The 23,790-nt window shown below is 41.9% G+C and overlaps 1 protein-coding gene across 1 annotated transcript in view; it reads right to left on the minus strand.

Annotated features, from left to right (window-relative positions):
* GLI3 (GLI family zinc finger 3) overlaps positions 1-23,790 on the minus strand; it is a 394,212-nt gene that overhangs the window by 15,061 nt on the left and 355,361 nt on the right. Inside the window, exons 11-13 of the mRNA XM_086964868.1 lie at positions 13,712-13,861; positions 4,232-4,396; positions 540-821 (exon numbers count right to left, since the gene is read on the minus strand). Of these exons, the coding sequence (XP_086820994.1) occupies positions 540-821; positions 4,232-4,396; positions 13,712-13,861 (597 nt within the window). The remainder of the gene's footprint in view (positions 1-539; positions 822-4,231; positions 4,397-13,711; positions 13,862-23,790) is intronic.

Below are 23,790 nucleotides of genomic sequence, written 5' to 3' on the forward strand. Positions count from 1 at the left end.
CAGTGTGTTACAAGAGAAAAGTGGTGTGTGCATGTTACAAAAAAGAACCAATCACAGGTGCAAGGATAATACTGCAATAAATGGCATACACTCCAACCACACGAGCACACTGGGAAGGCACTTTCCCAATTACTAATGACTTACGGGGAATAGAAGCATCAATTGTGGATATGTTTTTAGGGAATGAACACGGGTACTGGGGAACCTGGACAGCAGGGAACTGGCTCCCTGTTGTCTAGGTTCCCCTGTACTCTATTGTCAAAGTTGCATCAAAAGTCAGGCAAAAAGTGACGAGTACTGCAACCAAACCCCATTTTCTCACAATAAACTTAGGAATGGCACGGTTTAGGGAATCTAAAAGTGTACTAATAGTAATTATTTTCTACATTGTATTGGGATAGCCATTGCATGTTAGTGTATGTTTTTTACGCAGTTCACGCATTGGCATCTCTGCTTGCTTTAAGTATTATAGCTTTTGGTAAAGGTTACACGATTCTCGAGTTAAATATTGAAAATGTTCACAAAGTAATGCTGCTTACCATTGGCTTTTCAGTCTTGACAGACTTCACCTGCAGGCATTCTTCACGTTTTGAGGTAGAGTTGCTGAGGTCCCGTTGATCACCAAGTGCACTATGTCCTGGTGATCGTGACTGTGAATGACTCCCAGATTCCCTTGGAGGAGGAGGTCTCGGATGGAGATCCCCACGCTGCTTCTTGGTCACATGTGCTTCAGGTCCATGTACTGTCTTCACATGCTTGCGGAGGGAGCTGGGATCTGTGTAGCGTTTTGTACAGCCCGGGATTTTGCAAACATATGGTTTCTACCAAAACATAAACAAATGTTAGTTTATTTAGATTTGATTTAAAATCTAAAAGCATTCTTCGTTGAAGAATCAGAGCAACACAGTCTACAGAGATTTCAAACAATCACCTACAACATCAACAAATATTTTCTGCTATTGAATATTGTTTTGACAACTTTTGGCAATACTTCTTCTGAAATTAGCATGCAGTATATATGGGACCCAACTTTTCAATTTGTCATTTTAAACCACTATCAGACTTTTAATCAATGGGAAATAATTGACAGTGCAGATTGATTAGTGACTGTATGAAGAATAGACTGAACCTGAAATATGTATTACCATAGCTCAGTGGTGGATCTACTAATGCCAAAAACATTTTCTCTCCCCTTAATTTTTTTGGGGAGCATTAAGGAAATATATTTCCAGAGAAACAGATATAATGGCTTGTAGAATTTTCAAATTCAGCACCCAAGCATTTTAATTAAGTGCAAAATAGAAAATGCATATGGGACAACGATAATGAAAAGCTGTTAGCAAATTACGGGAACAGCGTTTACAACACAACTTTTACCACACACCTTTTACAACGCAAGTCGTTACAACGACTTGCGCTGGGGGGCGCTGTAGGAGAGGGAATAGTTTAATTTACTATGCAAAACCTTCCCTACTATCCACGGGGACTGGAGTTGGAATAGTAAATTAAACTATTCACTATCCAGCGCCCCCCAACGCAAGTCGTTGTAACGACTTGCGTTGTAAAACCTGTGTGGTAAAGGCATGCGTTGTAAAAGCATGCGTAGTAACGACATACATCTGCAAATTATGGGGCCAATTTATATGCTTGCAGTGTGTATACTCCTTCACAATGGTGACATAGTATACACACCAATAACATAATGGTCCGCCTGCCTGATTAAACTGCGGGTGGACCAAAGGTTTGACTACTTTGTCACTGCCATAGCCAAGCCTCTTCTATGACCTGATGGAGCAAGGGCCGTCGGAGAAATTTCTACATGCCCCTTCGCCCAATTTAAATGGATAGAGATGTAGCCAGAGATGTAGCCATTGTTTTACAGTCTGTCACCGCCAGGCAAACCATGGTGGTGAGGGATAGTAAAATATAAAAAATGCTCCCCCGCCATGGGAGATGACGCCCATAGAAAGGGAGCATTATTGTTTTTATTGTATTTTTTTCAAATCCCGTTTTGAGAGTTTTTTCAAACAAAAACCTTTCAACTGTTTGGAGCAGGATTGTGTCATGCTGATGCAACCCTGCACCAAACAGCAATATGAATTGACAGGAACCACCGCGATGGTGGATCCTGCCAATACCTTATAAATGAGCGCCACATTAGCGGTCATTCATACATTTCGCAGGCGAGCCCTCCACCATAGGGACCAAGTAATCTACTCCGTCACCCTGCAGCAACAACGGGATGTGCGCCGAAATATCGCACCCCTATGTCTTCTGAATGTTATGTGAGGGAATCCATGAGTCAAAAATGTGTGGGACATGAAATGCTTTCCTCTGGTTCTATCTCTTTTGATATCAATATATTTATTATATTATAAATACTTAAATTGCTTTCCCACATGATGTCAATGTTCACAATCCAAGCAATGGTAAAAGGTACCAACAGGTACTTTGCAAAATCCTTCCACTTAAAAAAATGGACCACAAGGTTGAGTTAACCAGACCAGCCAGAAGCCAGGATCAAATCTGATGCTCTCTGTAGCATTCATAAGCTTACTCAAGCAAAGGTGCACAATAGCAGGAGAAACTGGCTCCTTCCAATGCTTCTTTCGGTAACGTTTTATCATCTGCCACCTGTCCTATTCTCCATTTATTACTCAAGATGATCAACCATGGAGGGAGATCCATGAAAATAGAAAAATCACTCCAACCAACCTTTAAAAATATCTAATCACTGTACGTGTCTTGTGCTAAATATGCAGCTCACATATATTTTTTCTATAAATTGCTTAAAGTGCCTTAGCATTTGAAGAACAAACACTACAACCTTGCACGATCAAGACCCATGATAAAATGGGCGCCAGTTATCTTTGTTGGACTGCAGTGGGGCAGTTGGAAAATACTTTCAATATATTAACAAATCATTAATGTAGCTGCGTTGTGTACAATGCTGAGACATTCAAGGTCCATCACAACCCTGCAAATCTACATTCTGTGATTACTGTGACTAGTCATTTTGTGGATGCCATTTGATCCTGCATGTTTCAAGATTACAAACTGGCTGATGTTTTAGATATTACTTTTGCTTTAAATAGCAAATTTGCACAGCATTCAATAACCACAGAGCGCAGTAGATTAAGGGGTGATTTACCATCACAAACTGACAGCATGTCAGTGAGCAATTGGGAAATCTTTCGTGCCTCCTAAATGATCTTCAACAAATATCAGAAAGCAGAAGTAACTGACACAAATCATCCAGCTCAAACATATACTCCTGCCAATTAATGCCATGGGCTGGTATCCATAGATTGCAGCATTGCTAAATGATAAAGAAAAAAGAAATCCCTGATATGGTGTTGGCCCATTAAAACATTGCTTATGGTTTCAAATAAGAAACTGAACAAAATAAGCCCCAAACCACAGAACCCATGCTCCAACTCAGGAACGTTCAAAGTGATGTTCTACTGCGGTATGTTATGTGCAGAACATTACCCTGAAAGCCCTGATGCAGGAATAATGTGAGTTCCATTCAGCATATGGAGGAATTCCGCTAGAAGAAACTTTCCCCAAGAGAAATGTATTTTTCCAATGTTTAGCAATTAGAAAGAAAAAATATTACTTACACATATAATTAAGATTGTTACAATAATGAGGTCATTTAGAATATGCTAGAAAACTATGGAAGGCAATAAGTGTTGTTTTGCAGTTCATTGTGAGCCAACACCGTTTTTCCAATTACATACTTTGAAAAGCTTTAGCTATGTTACTTGCCAAAGGTTTGCAAGCATTGACTGGTTGCGTATCAACTGTGGCAAACAAAGCCATCCTGCTAATCTGGTCTGAAAGTGTATAGTTATAAAAGAATGCTTACTTAGATCATACCTGAAAAAACATGCCCAGAGAAAAAAGAAAAGATTTGAAAGAAGGAAATAGAAAAAAGAAATTGAGCATAGCATTCTACATGCATATTCAACAAAAATTGAAATCTACTTTTCCTTTACTGCGATGTAAAGAAAATGAATTTCGCTCAAATTTAAAATAAACTCCTGTAGGTTTGCAAATGCAAAAAAATATTAACAGGCATGATCGTTAAATTGATTTGACACAATCGAAGACAGAGAGTGCTCCTCAAAAACATATGTAGTAAGGTTTCTACATGAAAGATCATAAAGAACAATGTTCTTCTTCTGGTGACATGTGCTAGGAAGGCATTTCTAATTCACAAGCATACCTCATTCGAATGAGTTCGGTTTTGGTGCTTGGCCCTGTCTGATGCATTTGAGAAAGCTTTGTTGCAGGTTTCGTGCTCACAGACGTATGGTTTCTCTCCAGTGTGAGATCTCAAGTGGGTTTTCAGGTTTTCAAGTCTGGAGTAGGCCTTACAACAACCTTCAAACTAAGTAGAAAATGTAAATTGTGATTAGGTGTGACACACACAGCAAAGGTAAACAGTACAAGAAGTAGCAGCATTGGCTGGAAGTACTCAGCATCTCAATGACACAAGGTATGGCAGTACATTTTAAGTGTTCTAATGAAGCTCTGTCAGACAAGCTAGCTCAGTGAACAAATGTATCAACTAGTGATCTGTGATTAACTTCAGAGTTTGACAGCTATCTGGACATCCTGTCCACCTTATTACAAAGGCATTATATCCTATATAATATGGTGCATGGGATATCCTTTACATTTGTGATGGAGTAACGCATCCGCCAAATACTAAGTCAGATCCCATGTCACTAAACACACAATAATTATGCTAATTATAATAAATAATATACAATTTTAAGTTTACTTTAATTAAGAAACATTACTGCATTCGTGAGTTTTCATGGATAATATTAAAAGAGATTAAAAAAATAGTGATAAAATTCAAGAACTGAAAAGGAGTAATCATTACATGGAATAGAATGGCACAGGAAGTAGAATACACACATGTGTTTACCTCTTCTTTTACTTTATAATATAAGTTGAGTGTGATGCCATTAGTGATGAGACATGAAAAGTGCCTAGTGACTTCCTGAGTGACCACTGCTGAAGTTATATGTGATGGTAACATATCATATCATGTGTGGTGCCAAACGTGATGTTATTAGTAGTTCACTGGAGAGAGTTAAAATTACCAACCTGCTTTAAATTCGGCATGATCATTTTGCACTGAAGTGCTAACATACTTTCATTAATTTTACTGTTTCATGAAATATATGCACAAAGATTTCTTTTTTGATAATGTGACCAAAGCTGTACCAGACATTAATGATCACAGAATTCTCCAAGCAATACTAAAGAAGTTCAAGCTAATGAAACAGGTATACATCTCAAGGCACCAATCAGCATGGTAACCAAGTGTAGACAACCTGAATTAGTCAAATAAAATTAGTTGATTTTTGGACCTTGTTTTAATTTAATTTGAATAAGTATGCTCAGATCGCAGTATTACACCGTATAATAATAATAAATATCCTTCTAAAATATCATTGGATTTGATGAGTGGGCCTCCTGGCCAGAATTTCCGGCCCGAGTGCGAACGTAAAGTTAGTAGTCATAAATCCATTCTGTGAATACCAAAAGTAGTAAGTGCATTTTGTAAATACCAAAAGTAGTAAGTGCATTCTGTGAATACCAAAAGTAGTAACTTTAGGATTTTGTCTTAAGTTAATTCTGTGAATCGGGCCCTCTATCTTCTATTGATGGAGTATATGCTTTTGCCATAAAGCCAATTCATGGAAACAATATGCATTTTAACAATCTGTGATATACATGCACTGTGAACTGCATATGAGCTCTTTATCTCCTATTGATTAAATCTATGCCTTTGCTGGAATGTTAATTATTTGTACTTTCTCATTGGGGTCATGCTTTTATGACTTCGGCCGAATAAAGATATTTTGATGCTGCTGGTTGTTGGGACACTCATAAGCAAGTTTCCGAGCGGCATCGTTTTGCAGCATTCCGCAGCCCTAGTTGTGGTGGGACTTCTTCCCCCAGCCTTCCCCTGTGTGAAGGAGAGGCCAGACTGAGATGCGCTTCAAACAACCAGAAACCTCCCGCAGAGTGGGAAGTGCCTGGGTCAAAACCTGGTGTGTGTTCTCCTGGGCCACCCCTCTTTTGTCAGCCTCTTCAGGTACTGTGCTCTTTCACTCCTTTTTTGACTCCTACTGGTCATTATCTGAGCCTAGGCGTTTGCTGGTGGTGCTTTTTAGTCCCCTGCCTCCAGTATTTCTGACATGGGGAAAGGAAGTGCTGCTCCCTTGAAGCTGCACACCTGGTACTACCCTAGATGATTTTCTACAACTGGCTGTGGGAGCAATCAATAACAAAATTGAATCAGCAGAACAACGCTTGTCCTTATCATCCCCTCCTGAACCTGAGTCTGATATTTTGCAGGCCCTCTTCGAGCCTACTATGACCGATATGGGCTCCTACACGCTGCTGAAAGCGGTGCCCTCAGGGATCCAGATATTCCAACTGCTCCCCCCGACTGTGGTCTCATTGCGGCTGTTGATGGTTTGGAGGGGGCTCAAATGCTTGTGGGGAAAAGGAACATAAAAAGCCTCAGGGGAAAGAGGAAGAGGGCAGAAGGGACAGGCAAATCCAAGAGACAATGCCCAGACCCTTCAGCAGCTCTAAACAGCTTGAGCCTTGGTCCTATGTCTGACTCCCGCACTCACAATATGAGCAAGTCCAAAGAAAGTGTGCCTGACATGTCGAGGAAAGGGGTGGTAACATGTCACAAGTGTGTTGTGGTCATTTCTGGCTCATCTCGAGAAACTGCAGGAAACACGGACAAACCTGAGCAGTGTCTTTGTGGAGCGACATATAGCACTGTTACTGCCAAATGGCTCTGGGGGCACTGCTAACAGCATTGTCCCCTCTATGAACCCACATCTTGCTCAGCCAGATCAGACTAGAACCAACAATTTAACTTTCCCTGAGACTGCATGACCACCTGACACCACTCCAAGAAGTGTCTCACAGCAAACGATGAAGACTAGCAGCTCTGAGCTGGAGGGGGTGTTAATTAACAATGTGACCATCATTTTACCCTCTGCCTGTTTCCCGTATGTGGCAATAATAACTCATTTTCCCCCTCTGCCCCCAGGTAAAGTTGAATCATCTGATCAATTAAGGAATAAGGTCGTCCATTGGTTGCATTCTAAGTTTATTTTTCCGAACGCGAGAGCTGACCTTATAATTATGACAAGAAGGGTTGGGTGTATTGGACCCACTAGGAAAACTATCAAGGGGTACTGTGTCATTATAAATGTTAAACACCCCAGGGCACCAAGTGAGATTCTGTCTAATCCCCAAATGCCTAGTATTACTCCTGGCAACATCCCTTTTCTTCCCCTGGCTTATTTCTATCGCCACTTGCATCCATCTTGCATGGTGCAAGCTCCTGCTTCTCCTGTCCAATTTCCAACTGCTGACTGTCAACCTGCCATTCCTACATCCAATAGATACATGGCACTAAGTGATTTACAGGACACAGATTGACATAACATCACTGGGACTCACCCAATAAGGAAGAATGGGGCAATCAATCCAACTGCCCTCTATTCTTTAGTCATTGACCGACAGTTGGGCCTGTTGCATCCATCTGTAATTCTATCTCTCTTCTAGCTGAGCCAGAGGTATTAGAACCCCTAGGCAAACTGTTTTATTCCCTTTACCAGCATCAGCAGAATATAAAAGAGTATGTTTATTTACATCATTGAATATATTTGCTGTTAAAAACATGCTAGATGTCCCAGATTGGATCCCTATTGCTTCAACATCTCATGTGATCTGCCTTCAGGAAACTTGGGACGTAGTCCCTTGCCACATGAAATGATTCTCCACTATTTTTACGCCTACTGCTCCATCATCGCCCGAGGGGGGGTTCTCCAAACTCTAATCTGTTACCCGAGGTTACTAGGAGATCATTTACTGCCTCACCCTATTACCAGTTTATGTGCTTGTCCTTTCTGGGCGGATATGACCTAGTATTAATTAATTTCCATAATAATGTATTTGACTCTACACCCAGTGTGGTTATAACTGCTCTAGAGGCAGATTTAGATACGTTCTTGCAAGCCAGCCCATCAAATTGTATTAATATATAGAAATGTTTTTAATATACAGAAATGTACTTTTGCCGTCAAACTGGTATGTGGTAAAAATGATTTAGCAGGTGATGGGGCCTCTCACGTTTTACCTAACTCCTATGGGCCGTCTTTCAATTTTTCGTTTTTAGGTACGACCTATCATTATTGGACCCCAATACTGAAGTAAATAAAGTCCTGATCTCCTCTGTTATTGGTAGAGGAGCAAGCATGAATATTGAGCACTTGTTTGTCTCATTTTCAGCCAGGAACCTCTCTCTTGACCATAGAATAACAGCAACTGCAGTAAGTGACCATAATCCACTGGTTGGATACCTGTCTTCACATGTTGAAAAGTTGAGGGTTAGCACCAATATGACTAAGATATACGCTATTAGGGCCAAGAGGGTATGGATTATCTGGACGTGGTCGAACCTTCAGCTGTGCTCCAAAAGTTGTTAATTACCAATAAAGCAGAGTTTAAATACGGCCTGAGTGATAAGATAAATAATATGCTGCGGTTTTATGCATTTGAAGCTTTTACTAGGCCATTTAACGTCTCTCTGATGCGAAAACCTAAAACCCAGCCCCCAACGAAGCATGGCTAGTTTGATCATTCATGCACTCAGGTAGCTAAATTGCTGCAGACAGCACCGCACAGCTCACAAAGAGGCTATACTGTCATCAAATTACTTAGGAAGGACTACATCTTGGTTTTAGCCAATAGGAAGAAGGAACTTAGGGAAAAGTCTTGGGTTTATCTGGCCCAGGCAGCTGAGATGGATGGTGACACTCTGTTGGGGAACACTGCTAATGCCCCCTTCTTGAAAGATGACACAGTCCCAGAACTCACTTCCCACGTACCACCCTGCATGTGGTTGAGCATTACTAAGACATTTTCGTCTCTCTAGCGGGTGATACAGAACAGTTAGCCAACCCAATTGGTAGCAGACCCCTAGAAGTGTCCCTGGAGGATGTCCTTCTTAGACTAGATCACAGTGCAGTGGGTAAAGTGCCCAGGCAATATGGTGTTTCCGGTTCATGCCTTTAAGGCTCTGTGTGAACTCTGGGGCCCTATTAGTAAATGATACCCCCCTAGCTGGGACAACTCTATTATAGTACCCATCTTTAAGAGGTGGGATAGATCCAATCCTAAGTGCTATCGCCCAATTTCATTATTGGAGTCATCTGTAAATTGATGAGTAGTGTGCTCCTACAAAGTTTAGAACAGTGAGCCACTGATAACTCTGTCCTGTTAGAAGCCCAGTATGGTTTTGAGAAACGGTTGGGCACAGTAGAACAGTGTGTCAACCTGGACCTGCTTATCAGGAAGTACATAAAGGGCAAGCCTGGCTCATTATATCTGTGTTTTGCTGACCTCAGTTGTGCCTTTTATTACGTGAATCATTTATGGCAAACTTTACTCTAGCTTGGGGCACCTGAGAATCTTGTTTGCTTTCTTGCTAGATTGTACCCGAGTTTGACTGCCAATGTACGCTTTGGCACAAGTGGAGAATGTACTCACTCCTTTAAAATCAAGATGGGAATAAGAGAGGGCTGTGTCCTGGCACATTCCTTTTCTCCCTTTACATCAAAGGGGTTGAAGATGTCCCCAGGGCTATGCAGGCCGACATGCCTGTAGCTGCAAGCTGCTTTGTCCCTGTGTTTCTTTACACCGACGACGCAGGTCTATTGTCAAGAACAATCATCGGACTGCAGAGACTGATAAACACCTTTGTTTATTTTATGGAGGGGAGAAAATTGAAAATCAATATCTCCAAGATTTTTATGATGATAAGTTGGAACAAGTCCCACAGGAGCAGAGCTTCTTTATCGAAGGTTCCCCGATTATGAGTGTCAACACATTATTTGGGTATATCTTTTGCCAGTAAAGGCTTATTGGTCAATCATGTACAAAGGACTAGACTAAAAACGAGAAGGGTCTGTGAGGGTGTCTTTAGATTTTCAAGTAAGCTCTGTAGTCACCCTATTAGAGAAATGATTAATATATATATATAAAGCCAAAGCATTGTCTGCCTCCATGTATGGAGGAGGCATCTGGAGATATGCGCTGAGTGGCTCTTTACAGGTAGATGAGAATGCCTTCCTCAAGCGTCTGCTGAGTATCCCTGCCTCCGTTTCAACTTAATGCTCACCACGAGGTTTCACTTAACTATCTAGTGGACTTACTCTTACTCAAGCCAATCCTTCTTTGGCAGTCATTGTGGACCTAGCCCGAAACGACCTTCACAAGATCCATCATCATGGATTGTCTTACACTTCCTCATGTTTTTAACATTCCTTGGCTTTCTCATATTAATGATACCCTAAAGAGGGTTCATTGCTCCCTTATGATTCGATCTCCATATAGTGTATTGGCCCAGCATAACAGTGAGTTATAATCCCACTTCTTACGCTCTAGATCTGAAAATAGAGAACTTACTGAATGTAGGAAACCTACCCTCGCCTTATATATATATGCCAATTTCAATGGGAGAAGACTTCCAACCTTATTTGTCTATGGTTTCACGCTCTCTGCACCGATTTCTTTTAACCAGGCTGCAGTTGGGAATAGTGCACTTTTTAGTCACCTTCCCAATAGTGAAACAACGGCCTAGTGATGCAACCTTATGCCCATGTGATGGCACTCCAAAACAGAGCACTAAGCACTTTATTTTTGTTTGTAGAATTCATGATGGGCTGCAGCGATTTTATCTGAAACCACTTTTCATTGCAAATAATGTCAGGGACCATTAAACTGGGTTAAAGCACCCATGTGCCCTGACAGACCCTTGAATATGTTTAAGTATTGCCTCATTTATGCGGGCGCAGTGTACATTAGCAATAGCATTTCTTTCTTAGTCTAACAAAGAGCACACTCATTTTATGAACTTTATTATATTTTAGAAGCATATAATGAGTTGAAGGCATATTGTCGTGAATCGTAATTTTAGGGTCTATACATAGGAGTTTAGAGTGGTCCCAAAATCCTCTGTATGTGTGTTATGTATGTTGCTTGTAATCCTTGTATGGTTGTATTTACCTAGAATTGCGGGAGGACCGATTTATGTACTGTACTTCATTATTACAAAATGGTGGCCCGGGAATATCTTAATAGTACTGTTTAACCCCTTCGATGCTGATGACGAGCTCAGCTCGTCATCAGCCACGGGTGACGTATGCGGATGACGAGCTGAGCTCGTCGTGTAACGCGGTTATTCGAAAACAGCCGCACAGCGCAAAAATAACCGCAGCAGCGATGCGGTTAAGGAATGCTTTTCCTAGGTTTTTATCTGCTCGTACAGTTTTTATCTCTTATTTCAGGTCTTGTTTATCAATGTCGTATAATTGTTCTTCTATAGTAAACTTGTTTTTTTACTGACTAAAGGTTTTGAACCGGAACCGATTCAATGTTGATAATAACATTTTAAAAATAGAATATTTCTGTGATGGATTTCGCACCACACTAGATTTATATTTAATACTTAATCGAAAAAATGCTAGGCCCAACTTCTATTTATGTAATATGTAATAAAGGTACCTTAAGTGGTCTCAACTAATATCTCTTTTCATATTTTAAGAATGATAACATGAGTAAATAAGTGCAAAGTTTTTGGACACTGTTTGTCTTGACCGATAATATCTAAAATGAAAATGTTGTTTAATGATCAGTACCCATTGAAATGAGAGACCCATATTATGACATTTTAGGAAGAATAGAAATCCTCAGTATTCTATAGTTTATTCATATCAATGAATAAGAACACTGTGGCCACATTTAGATTTGGACAGTAAAGAACATTTTCCAATTTCTGGATGGACAAAGCTAAAATACTGTACTTATGGGAGGAGCCGAGCCGGGCGGTCGAGCTCCATCTCGGCTCCCGGCTCCGGCGCTGCTCGGGAGCCTGGCCTGGCGGTTCCCCAGTGGCCCGTAGGCTGTTTTCGGCACCACACGAAGCGGAAGGTGCAGGGCACCTGCGGGGCTGCTCTGATCGCCCCTGGAGCCGCTGTAGCGGCTGGATCGGTCTGGAGACGCGAGGAGAAGACGGCCGCGGGCAAAATGGCGGTCGGAGCCCTGATGAGTGCGCCGAGGACCGCAACTCTCTGTGGGAGGTACGCTTGACGATCGATTCTGAGAGACCTCTGAGAATCCTCTAGTTGAGGATAGTATTCCGGGGGCCTCGGTAGCGGCAAGACACCGGGGGCGGCCCCGGTTACAATCTGCCTTCCCACGCCTGCCTGACCTTAAAATGGCGGCCGGGTGGGACTTGTAACTATCGGACGGCGCCTCTACTTGACCATCGGGTCCCAGCGCTTACTGCCGCTCCCATAGGCGACCCCGCAAGCTTTCTTTGTGTTTCATACCTGCGGGGGTGAGCCCTCTTCAAGGATCCCTGGCAGTAACCCTCGCCTGCATCTACCTCTAGTGCGATCTACCGGACATTTGCAGTGCCTTATCGGGAGGTGCCCACCCGACGACAACAACCCGGGAGGTAGGGTCGCTGGCTGCTCGCTGATTCCTAGCGGAGCCTCCCGCTAACATATCTGGGCAGGGGGGTGCACAACTGGCCCCCAGTGCTCCTTGCAACTCGCCAATGGACCTAAGCTTTGGACCGCCAGTGACCGCAGAGCGAAGATAGGGCCTGCTCTTAACATGTCTGGGCAGCGCCCCATGGCCAACGCGTGACCGCACCAACACCTCCACCACCTTGTGCACCCTCACACCCACCGAGCCGGATGACCGCAGGCTCCCCAAGATGGCGACGTGTGGGTCCCCAAATTGGCAACGCACCTGCGAAAACAACGAGGTTTCCTGAAGTCTGTCACGTGTCATGACCAGTGCGAGCCGCCTAAATCCAAAATACTAGACTATCACCAAGCGCGGAGAGAAACTTGGAGACAGAGAGCTCACTTGGTTGCGGCTGGGATTGAGATTTCCGTCATGACTTCAAACAAATTAGTTGTAAAGGGACAGCTGAAATTCCAGGAGCCTAGTCCCGACAGCTCGACGACTTCGGAGGGCTGGGAGAGGTCCCCCGCTACACGGCGGAGGAGGGCACTGGACATCGAATGCTGTCTTATGTAAAGCGCTTTGATAACCTAATCGGTTCAAGATCCTGTAATGTGCAACGTAACTGATTCTATGTAAACTGCTGTGATAACATGTAACGGAACTGGTGCTATGTAAAGCGCTCTGATAACCTAATCGGTTCAAGTTCGCGCTATAGAAAACTCTAAAAATAAATAAATAAATAGTTGATTCAGCTCTAGAGTTAGCTTTCACTCCGGAAACTGGAGGATTTTTCATTGTCACCAAACTCTTCTAAACAAAAAAAGGAGAGACCAGAAGATGTGTGAAGAATGGGTTATAAGAGTACTTCCCGGAGTCATTCCAAAGATGGGGGAATGTCACTTTCTACTAGCGAAATGCAATAGAATGGAAGGAGAATGTTGGTTGGCGACTGGATGCCTATGGACTTAGTCACAACTCTGTCATTAAGCCAGAAAATATTTGTCTCATTGAAGTAGTTGTGCACATTCGGTAGCAATGTCAAACCTGTTCTATTGGGTGAACAAGCAATACACCATTAAGCTGCTCTCCAACTAATGATTTTGCCATTACTTACAGTGCATTTGTGTGGCTTTTCTCCGGTGTGTCTTCTCATGTGTACCACCAACATGTACTGGGCTTTAAATGGCTTTTGTTCTCTTGAACAATCTAGCCACCGGCATACAAACTCCTTCTTCTCACCATGTATGTGGTCATTATTAATGTGCTGGATGGAGAAAATGTAAAACAGTGACAGTCAGTTAACTGTTTAACGAATAATGCACAAAAGCACAGTGGTCAATTTTTCTGTAATATAACGTGTGTTGGTGAGAGTTATTTTGAAAAATATGCAAACAATTTCAGTTACACCAAATCATACATTTTCAACTGACAGAGATATATACTAATATTAATTCTAATTGCTGGTACTTTGATTGATGCTACATTTCACAACAGTTAAACTTGAATTTCAATCCCTCTGTGACTCTTTCTGTGCCTGCTTCCCTCATCTTTTACTCCTATCACCTTATGTTGCATACAACTCACCTATCAAGGTTTAAATGCAAGATATTGTTTGTGATGTTTAATGTTTTAAGCGCTGCGTTTGTGATGTTTAATGTTTTAAGCGCTGCGAGGCCTCAGGGTAGCCTATGCGCTATATAAATATAATTTTCATTTCATTTCATTTCAACGTGTCAATAGCCTAACACAGAACAATACTCATCAATATGCATCAATAACAGATCAACACATCAGAAGGAAAAAGTAACACCTCGTGAAATCCACAAGATGCAGTCTTCAGTACTGTGATCTATATAGAATAATAGTTAGTTTATTGGGCTTTTGTAGAAAAACCAATGTGTGTTAGACTAGCAAATGTATATACACTGTGAGGACTTCTGTACTGTTAAGAGTTTAAAGAGATTTTAAAAAAACACCTGGTGCACAGCTGGCAAACCATGACACAATGACTGAATTCTTATGTCCTCTACCACCCATCATGCTTTGGCAATGTTGGGTGAAGAGAGGCATTTGTTGCACCACTACAGCATAGAAATCTAAAGCAGCCTTGACACACACTATTACATACTGGCATGGACATACGCATACAAAAATTAGGAAGACATCCTGTCTCTGCAGATTACAGAACTAGTGGAACCAGACCCACCCCGTGTCCACTACCCCCACACCAAAAATTAGACCCTTGCTGGGATGGGAGCATCAAACCTATTCACTCTCACACTGCTAAACTGGCCGCCTACAAATATGCGTGAGACATGAACCACAACATTGGCAATGCCTTCCCCTATTTCTTTCAGTTTTACCTAGTCCTAGGAAGGAATTACATAATCAGTGGAGGCATTACAACACAGCCAGATATAAAACGCTTGCTGGGATAAAAGCATTAAATGTACCTAGTCTGACTGCAGCAAGACGTTTACCAAAGCACACCTTATCGCAGCTGACCTTCAAATTCTTTTGTTGGCCCTCCTCAAATAGACAACGATGCCTTCACAAAAGAACACCTATCCATTACGGAGTTGTGCTTTATTTATTAGGCTTTTATCTGCAAACACTTTGTTTTTATTTTCTCAATGTCTTAATTGAATCAATTAGCAGTTTCACCTTTTCAACTTTCACCAGCATTTCAAAATACACGGTTTTTAAATCGATCGGGCACCACATTTACAGTCTAGAGGACCATCTACGCTTTCTTGCGATGACACACGGTGATGATGACAATTCACTGTGCACCCTTTTACTTTAATCCATAAACTTCGCTGTTCTGTTAAGCAAGCACCGCAAATGTAGCTCAGACGAGGCAAAGCTTCACCATTGGCTGGAGACATAGCCAGTCCCCGTTTTGGAAATTCATGACGTAGTAAAGGCTGGAAAACAGTTATACATGTCCACTGAAAGGAAGTCAGACATTGGAACACACTGGATTTGTTAAAATTCCATTTAAATATTTTGAGCGCAGCTCCCAGATAAGTGAAAAGAGTCAGTACATTTGAAAAAGGTGCTACGCTACCAATAAAAATTCGGGTAACAATATCATAAATTAGAAGAAATTATTTTAAGTTGTTTGAGATAATGTGACCAGTTCATTGTACTTACATTCAGAGATCACATTACTATAAATACATCTAGACAAGTAGTACAAGAGATCAAAGTGAAGGGCTGCAGAAATAAGCATACCAGTAAAAGGTGAGGCAACATATTTATGAAATTATTGATTTACTTATCTCGGTTCACTTCCAGTGTTGTCATTGGTTATATGGTTTATCAGCACATCTGCTCAAACCAAATTGTAAATGACACGTGTTGTGTTTCTGCATACAGTGAATGTATTGTTATTTCCTCATTAATACATGACAGGGTGATTCACAAACCTCTGTTTAAAAGTTAGAAATACCCTCATTAGAGAATTTTTACCAGAATTTGAACAGATGTCTGAATTTCTTTTATTCAGAATAAGGCTAGATGTACTCTTAGTAACTGTCATTTACAATATCCGGTTCTACCACTAAACTCCCTTTAAGGTATTTAAGGAACTTTACAACTCAGTTAAACACATGTACATTTACATGTCAAAGAGTAAGGGAAAAACTTTAGGTGTAGTGAATGCCCAAAAAGTTTATGGGTGTACATTACTTACCAATCCCTGCCTTCCAATTGCACTTAGCTTCAGAACAACTGTATTCCGGCTTCTAAATCTAGTTATGATAATGAAATATTTTCTACCGAAGAAACTAGAATCTTTGAATCAGGAACCGCTGTTTACATCTACAAACTAGGTTTTGTTACCTAATTGGACTTAGGTGCAAGCAACAAAGTTTTAAATGTGCCCTGTGTAAGCCAATGTAGCAATTATTCAGAATGGAAAATAGTTCTGCAATACAGCATAGACGCAATCATAGCACAACAGTGGTACTCAATGTGTACTGTCACGCACACACTTTACATTGTGAATGCTTCAGAATCCATTGCCTTCCAACTCTTGACTCTGCCCCAGTATTGGATTAATGGTGGCACCAGGAGAGCAAGAGTGCCACCAAAGATGCCCTCCTACAGCCCTAGCACCAGCCCTATAAGACTAGGTGCACACGGATGATTGGAAGTTGAACATTCCGCACCCTTCTTTTTAGACTCAGCCTCCACCATGTTTATGATTGCATATTCTAGATTTTGTTTATAAAGGCCAGCCTCTGCAATGCTTGCTTCTCTTACAGTCATCTAGACTATTCTCTGCCGGACAGGATAATGAGCTCCAACACCAGCATCGTGAAAATAACCCATGTCCAGCCCTACGTAGAGGGAGACATGCAGTGGAAACAGGGCACTGCTGAAAGTGGGCATGTAACGCGGCATCGGTCAAGGAGGCAGGCAGCAAGAAACTGATCCCAAGCAGCCCAGCCCACTAGGCTGATGATCTTTCTTGGTCAATGTCCTGAACTCCATGTGTCCTAATAATCTGCATTCCTAAACAGGCATGTCAAAGGTAAGAGTACCAGTGAACAACACACCCAGTTGTGAGTGGCTTCGGAACATCGGGGGCATTATCGAATTATAGGAACCCTTAAAGAAAATTTAGGCTACTAATCCTGTCAGACCCTCTCACATGTGTGAAGTACTGTACCCACATACAATAGGACGATTTTAAGTAATTTCACCGATTGCTCTTGAAATGTAAAGGTGCAAATGAGAACCACCCTTTGTTAAAGAAATGTAATGGCTAATAATCCTGTTTCTTTAAACAAAAATGGTTTCTATAGACAACAAGGTGTGCATCCAGCTGCAGCGCCCATGGTTTAAGTCCTCAATTTGGGGCAATAGCATTGTTCGATTTAAACAAGGAAGTTATAAGTATAATTTGAGGTGGAGAGTATACTCTGCAAAATAGACAATACACGATTTTATATTTAAAGTCCGAATGTTCTGCAAATATAAGCATGATTGCTCCAGGATTAAAAGCAGCTAATACTGCTCAGGTGGTTTCAGCAGAGACCCGAGGGACTGCTCATTAGTGATGTGAGAAAGAGTAATGGTTCATGTGCAACCCATTCAAATGCGATGGAAGCTCATAAGTCGAAGCAGTCTCTTGACAGCCCATTTATGTCTCATTAGAGAAACATCACTTCATTTTGGAGAAGTGGGCTATAAAAGTAATGAGCGTGCTAGGAACAATCTCACTAATTGTGATTTATTTTAACAATCAGCACACTTTATGACTGAATGTGAGTGTAGCTACCCGTGTATGTTGGTTTTAAGGTAGGTCTACGTGCACCAAGACATTGATGTTCACGGGTGACAGTACTTAGTCAATTCTCAACAGAACATGTTCTAGTGATCACACATTATTGAGACCAACTGCTTGCCCTCGATGTGGTGCTTACCTTTAGTAATTCACCTACTCGAGCAGGAAATTAGTCACTGAGAAAACAAGCACTCTAGAATGCATCATTAATTCTCAAGAATTGTTAAATTAATTTGGTTATTATGAAAAGTGAGACACTGGGAATACTTGTCGCAGCAAACTGGATACAGAGAAAGCAGAAAAATGTCCCGACTTGAAAACAAGTGCTGAGTATTTTTTAACACTTGTTGTTTTTACAACAATTGTGCTCATTTTCAGGAATGAGTAAATAATAGCACAGTCCAGCATATAACACTGGCTCTGCTGTTTGAGGTCTTTTAAGTTTCAAGAATTCTACAAATCATAACATGCCTGTGAAGGAAAGACCTGCTTCTGTTGCTGGTTATAAAGTGCTTGCAGAAATCGTTGACACAATAGGATTCAAGGCGCTGGTTATCATGGTTCCAATGCCATGGCAATCATGAAGCACACATGAGGGGAAACTGAGCAGTGGCACACTGAATAACAAAGGAGTTCCGTCCAATTTAAAATGGAGAACAGTATTAAACCAACATGTTAATTGGGCATAAAGTTCATTCTACCTATTGGATATAATCACAATTGAATCCAGCTTCTAGACAACCACCCAGGCAGCTGTGAGGACCACATTCTGAAATGCATGTAAATATACCCTGATCTTCCATTTGTAATCCGCGTAGTGATTTAAAAGTAAGCGGTTGGCTAATCTCTGACATCTTCATTTATCAAGAGAGGTAGTGACCAAAACAGAACCTGGCAGAACGTTGACATTGTGTTAGTGTTGTCCAGTGCAGGAGCACTAGTAGTAAGTCTCTACCTCATACTACGCAGATCACTTCCGCGACCCAATGAATGGAAGGTCGGTCGCAGAAGATTGCAAATACGGGAGCCCATCGTGAGGCCTATAATGAGTGGGCTGGTGTGAGGAGAAGACCTCCCATTTTGTAAGACTAGCTGCTCAGGATTTAAACCACTGACTTCTGATGAGGATATATGACAATCTATTGACTCAAAGTGGAGTGGTGTGGCTCACTGGTTAGAGGCAGCAGACCCGTAAGCAGAGAACGGCCCGGGACCAGGGTTCAATTCCCGACGCGGCAGGGTCGTGGACCAGGGTCAACGGACTCGATAATTCTCGCCTCGGTGCCTACTCTATCCAGGGAACACACTTTGCAACTCTGGGCATTAAGCGTGCCTCATCTCTACAACGGCCCCCCACAGACGCCGGGGATGCCTGGTTTCACCTTGGAGATACCCAGAAAGGGACCATCTCACAGGGAAAACCGGGACGGGTTCCCCAGCGGTCTTCAGCGCCAGGATACTCCTTGGAGTCACAGTGCGCTTTACAAGTACACCCACATTCACATTTACAAAGTATTAGCATACACATATGGAATGGATACTGAGACTTGAGCCTAGACGAGGACCAATTAACATCCTGGTAATAAGGCTGTCTGAGTCAAAGCACCTCATGAGACGTTTGTAGAATCAGCAATCTCACACCCTCTGGAGGCCAGGGCACTCAAATCTAAAGAGCGAGCAAGAGGGATCGGCAGCCTGTGGAGCTGTTCTGACTCTGATGGCTTCATGCTGAAAATCTGCAAAAAGTGAAACCGGATGTCACGTTTCAAGAGTGCATTGGACTCCCTTAGTGCCTCCAAGCAGCTCCTGGTGCAGAAGAGCATGCTCAACGTGGAACTGCTTATATGCTGGTGGTGGAGCAAGCCATGCTGGCTTTCATAGATTAGCCTGGGTGACTGTAAGGGATGCAAGCCCTGCTGAGGTCACCCTCTAAAAACTTCCTCCAAGACAAGCTTGAGTCTGTGAACAAGGGCATGGACTGTGTCCACATCAGCTTGAACTCAGCTCTATGCTCCCTCATTGTGTGCTACTCACTGTCCCTACATACAGTGTTCAAAGGGCTGATCAAAGAGCTACATGAAGACACCACCAAGCTTCTGAAATGTATGTGACGCTCTTGCTGTTCAAGAGCCTTCAGAGTGATTCTGGTCATATGTGTTTTCTGTTTCATACCGGTACACCTGGGATGGGGAAACTTCAGAAATTGGGCCCTGGAGGTCCACTAAGAAATAAGGAATTACTGGGGGAATCTGTAATTCTGGAATAGCTCCCTCCCATAATCCTACATTTTCAAAAGTACTTTCACAAGAAGATTTTCACTGTTTTCAGCAGCCAAAATCTCTGGGTGAAAGTGAGACTCACCATCCTAATGGGGACAGAAATTACTATCAGAGCCCTTTAGGAGATAAGAGGCCACTCATAATGAGGGTCTGGTATCTGTAAAGAATTGAGGAATTCAGTGTTACTAGGCAATTGCAATTTTGGAAGCCTCAACAACTGTGCTAGTTCAAGTGGCATATCTGAGAGCAGAAACGAAAGCAAAGAATTACCATGAGCCATGAACGAGGCTTTACATTTTCGAACCACACCTTTACTAATTTACGTTTGTAAGCAATATCTTTTTAGAGCTGAAGCCACTGAAATGTATTGCACATTGAAACGTGTTTAAGTAAAATGATTATATCATAAAAACAAGATTTTGTGAATACTCCTATTTAGTATCTCCTCACAGAATAATTAACTGTGATAATTGGTGCCAACTTCTTCAGCAGGAAATGTGAAGATTAATTTGGCATTTATGTTGTGGAATTAAAATGCTGTGGGTACTTAGCTACTAAAACCGGCTGGGTTGCTCAGTGAGCTGAATGCTTTCCACTGACAAGTGCAGTGTTCTTCTAGTTATGAGTAGGGCTCCCTGTTTCCGTTTTTACAGATAAATACACACAGAACGCAACGCAGAAATATACAGATATTTGGCTTCTTTTGAGTGACTCTCCAAGTGGAGGTTAATATATATATATATATTTCAACTAACTCCGAGAACAGCTCTGAACCGGACAGTGATCAAGAAAGGGCTGAGAGCGCAAGAGCAGCAGGCCCAAAAAATACACTGGATGAAGAGCTGGAGATTTTTTGCGAGGACAGAAGGCAAACGTTGCGGCCTCGGACAAGACAACAGAATTATACCGCTCAAGGAACTGGAAGCGCAGAGAGCGGAGGAAGGCCAGCAAACGCAGGGGGAACTCGCAAGAAGAGAGGAGGATGGGGCAAGAACAAATAATTCCCATTGATTTGGATAAGACTGTGGTAAATCTGGCCAATATAGAGTTGAGTCAAAAGGAAAAAGAAATACTAAGCCTTGGCCTTTCGTTTTGCCCAAAGAGAGATTTTAACTATGTGAATACCAGACTGGATGTCTTCAAAAGCACAAGGAAATTAAAGTTGAAAAAATATTTTATCTTGAACAAACATGAGGACACACAAACCACATCATCTAGTGATACCACTGTTGGAAATACAGCTCATTCGCAAACAACAGTTGATCTAATGGAGGAACTTGATGAAATGTGGCAATCAAATTCACAGAACGAATGCGGTCTGGCACAATCACAATCGACATCGGGAACCTCCGGGCTCAACGTCAACTTGCTAGGGCTTATGAAACCTCCCACAAAGTTCAAAGCCAAGTCAACCTTTAATCCAGTCATGATCAAAGACTCTATAGACTTGTTCCATGACCAAGTAACCAATCAGCTGAAGGATCTGAATATCAAAATTCACAGAGGCAAACATAAGTATGACAAACAGAAGGCAGAGTACAGAGCTCTAATGGTTAAGCTGCAAAAGAATCGTAATCTTATAATTCGTGCCTCTGACAAAGGAGGAAACATTGTGTTGATGCACAGAGAAATGTATCTGAAAGAAGCTCTCTTGCAGCTTAATGATAGAACCTGCTACACCAGATTTACAGGATTGGAACTAAAGGCGGTATATATGGACTGTTATAAAAAATTGTCCAAATGGAAAACCAAGGGCCTGATTACCAAATCTGAACACAAGTTCCTTAAAAACGATCATCCCATTGTACCAACAATGTACTTTTTGCCTAAACTGCATAAGGACCCGCTAAATCCTCCTGGGCGTCCCATTATTTCAGCTAGGAACAGCTGCTCTGAACATTTGTCACAATATGTGGATTTCTTCCTGCAGGGGGAGGTAAAAAGACTGCCGTCATATATAAGTGATACTAGCGATTTTTTGAATAAAATAAAGAACATTGCATGGAACCAGGACTATTTACTAATCGCATTGGACGTGTGTTCACTATACACGAGTATCATACACTCAGACGGCCTCAATGCCATGAACTTCTACCTGCAAAGAGCACAACCCAACATGACAGAGCATAACAATATGTTGGTGGATATGGCAAAGTTTTGTCTAAACAGCAATGTTTTTATGTTCAACAATATGATGTATAGGCAGCTACAGGGTGTTGCCATGGGGGCCAGCTTCTCTCCTAGCTACGCGTGCTTGCACATGGGCTATTGGGAGGAGCTGGTCCTCATGGTAGAACACGCAGAGACAATGCACAACAGGGTGGTAACTTGGTTACGCTTCATCGATGACCTGTTTGTTATCTGGAGGGGGGATGTAACATCAGCAGAATTATTCATAACTAACATCAATAGAAACAATCTGAACCTCCAGTTTACTGCCACTATAAGTAAAACATCTATCACATTCTTAGACACAGAAGTGTTTGTTGAACAAGGCAATCTAGAGACAAGACTACACCGTAAATCCACCGCAGGGAACTCTACCCTGCATGCCAAAAGTTCACATATTAAACATCTAGTGAACAGCATTCCGTACGGGGAAATGCTCAGGCTTAAAAGGATACATAGCAGGGAGAGTGACCTGAGAGACGCACAAAAAGAGAGTAAAAACAGATTCCTACAGAGGGGTTACTCAAGTAAAATTATAGATGCAGCTATCCAAAAAACTGAATTAAAAGATAGATCCGAACTGCTGTTAAGACATCCTGAGTTGCCACTGGAAGCTAATGCTACAGTCACTAAGCCACCTGAATTCAGGATAATAGTGCAGTATAGCGCACAATTCAAACAAATACAGTCCATCATCAGCAAGAATTGGCCATTAGTCCTCAGTGACCCGGTGATAGGAAGCGATCTTCCAAAAAGACCATCCATCACTTATAGTAGGGGGCAGTCTATGAGGGACGAACTGGTGAAAACCAGCCCAGAGATCTTGGAGTCAACAGCCTGGTATCAAACACACACAGGCTTTTTTAATTGTAAGGTATGCAAGGCTTGCCAACAAGCAGTCAACAAATCTTGCTACCGCTCGCCATTTGACAGGAGGGAACATAAAATAGATAAGGTGTTAACATGCAAAACTGAATACGCCGTCTATGTCTTGATTTGCCCATGTGAGCTGCTCTATGTTGGGAGCACTAAACATCCCGCACACAAAAGAATTCTCCAACATCTCAGAGCAATTGACAATCAAGATAATACCTACCCTGTCGCAAGACATTTTAAAGCCAAGCACGACTCCAAGAGTAACAAACTTAGGTACTATGTAATAGACTGCGTACCGGCAAGTAGACGAGGCGGCAACAGAGAGGATAAACTTCGCCGCCTCGAGACTCACTATATACTTGCACTGAACACCAAACACCCGTCAGGCCTTAACATTACTGAAGATCTTTACACATGCTTATAGTGGGTCTACTGGGGACATACACGATATTTTAGGATGTGGTCCAATTTTAATTGCATTATGAATTAGCATGTTTTATGGATTTTAGATATATATTTATTATGATGAATTCTTAAGTTTTGTAATGCCATACCATCTTTTAGCAACAATAT

The sequence above is a fragment of the Lissotriton vulgaris genome, chromosome 4_1 (genome assembly GCF_964263255.1).
Source record: "Lissotriton vulgaris chromosome 4_1, aLisVul1.2, whole genome shotgun sequence".
Lineage (NCBI taxonomy): Eukaryota > Metazoa > Chordata > Amphibia > Caudata > Salamandridae > Lissotriton > Lissotriton vulgaris.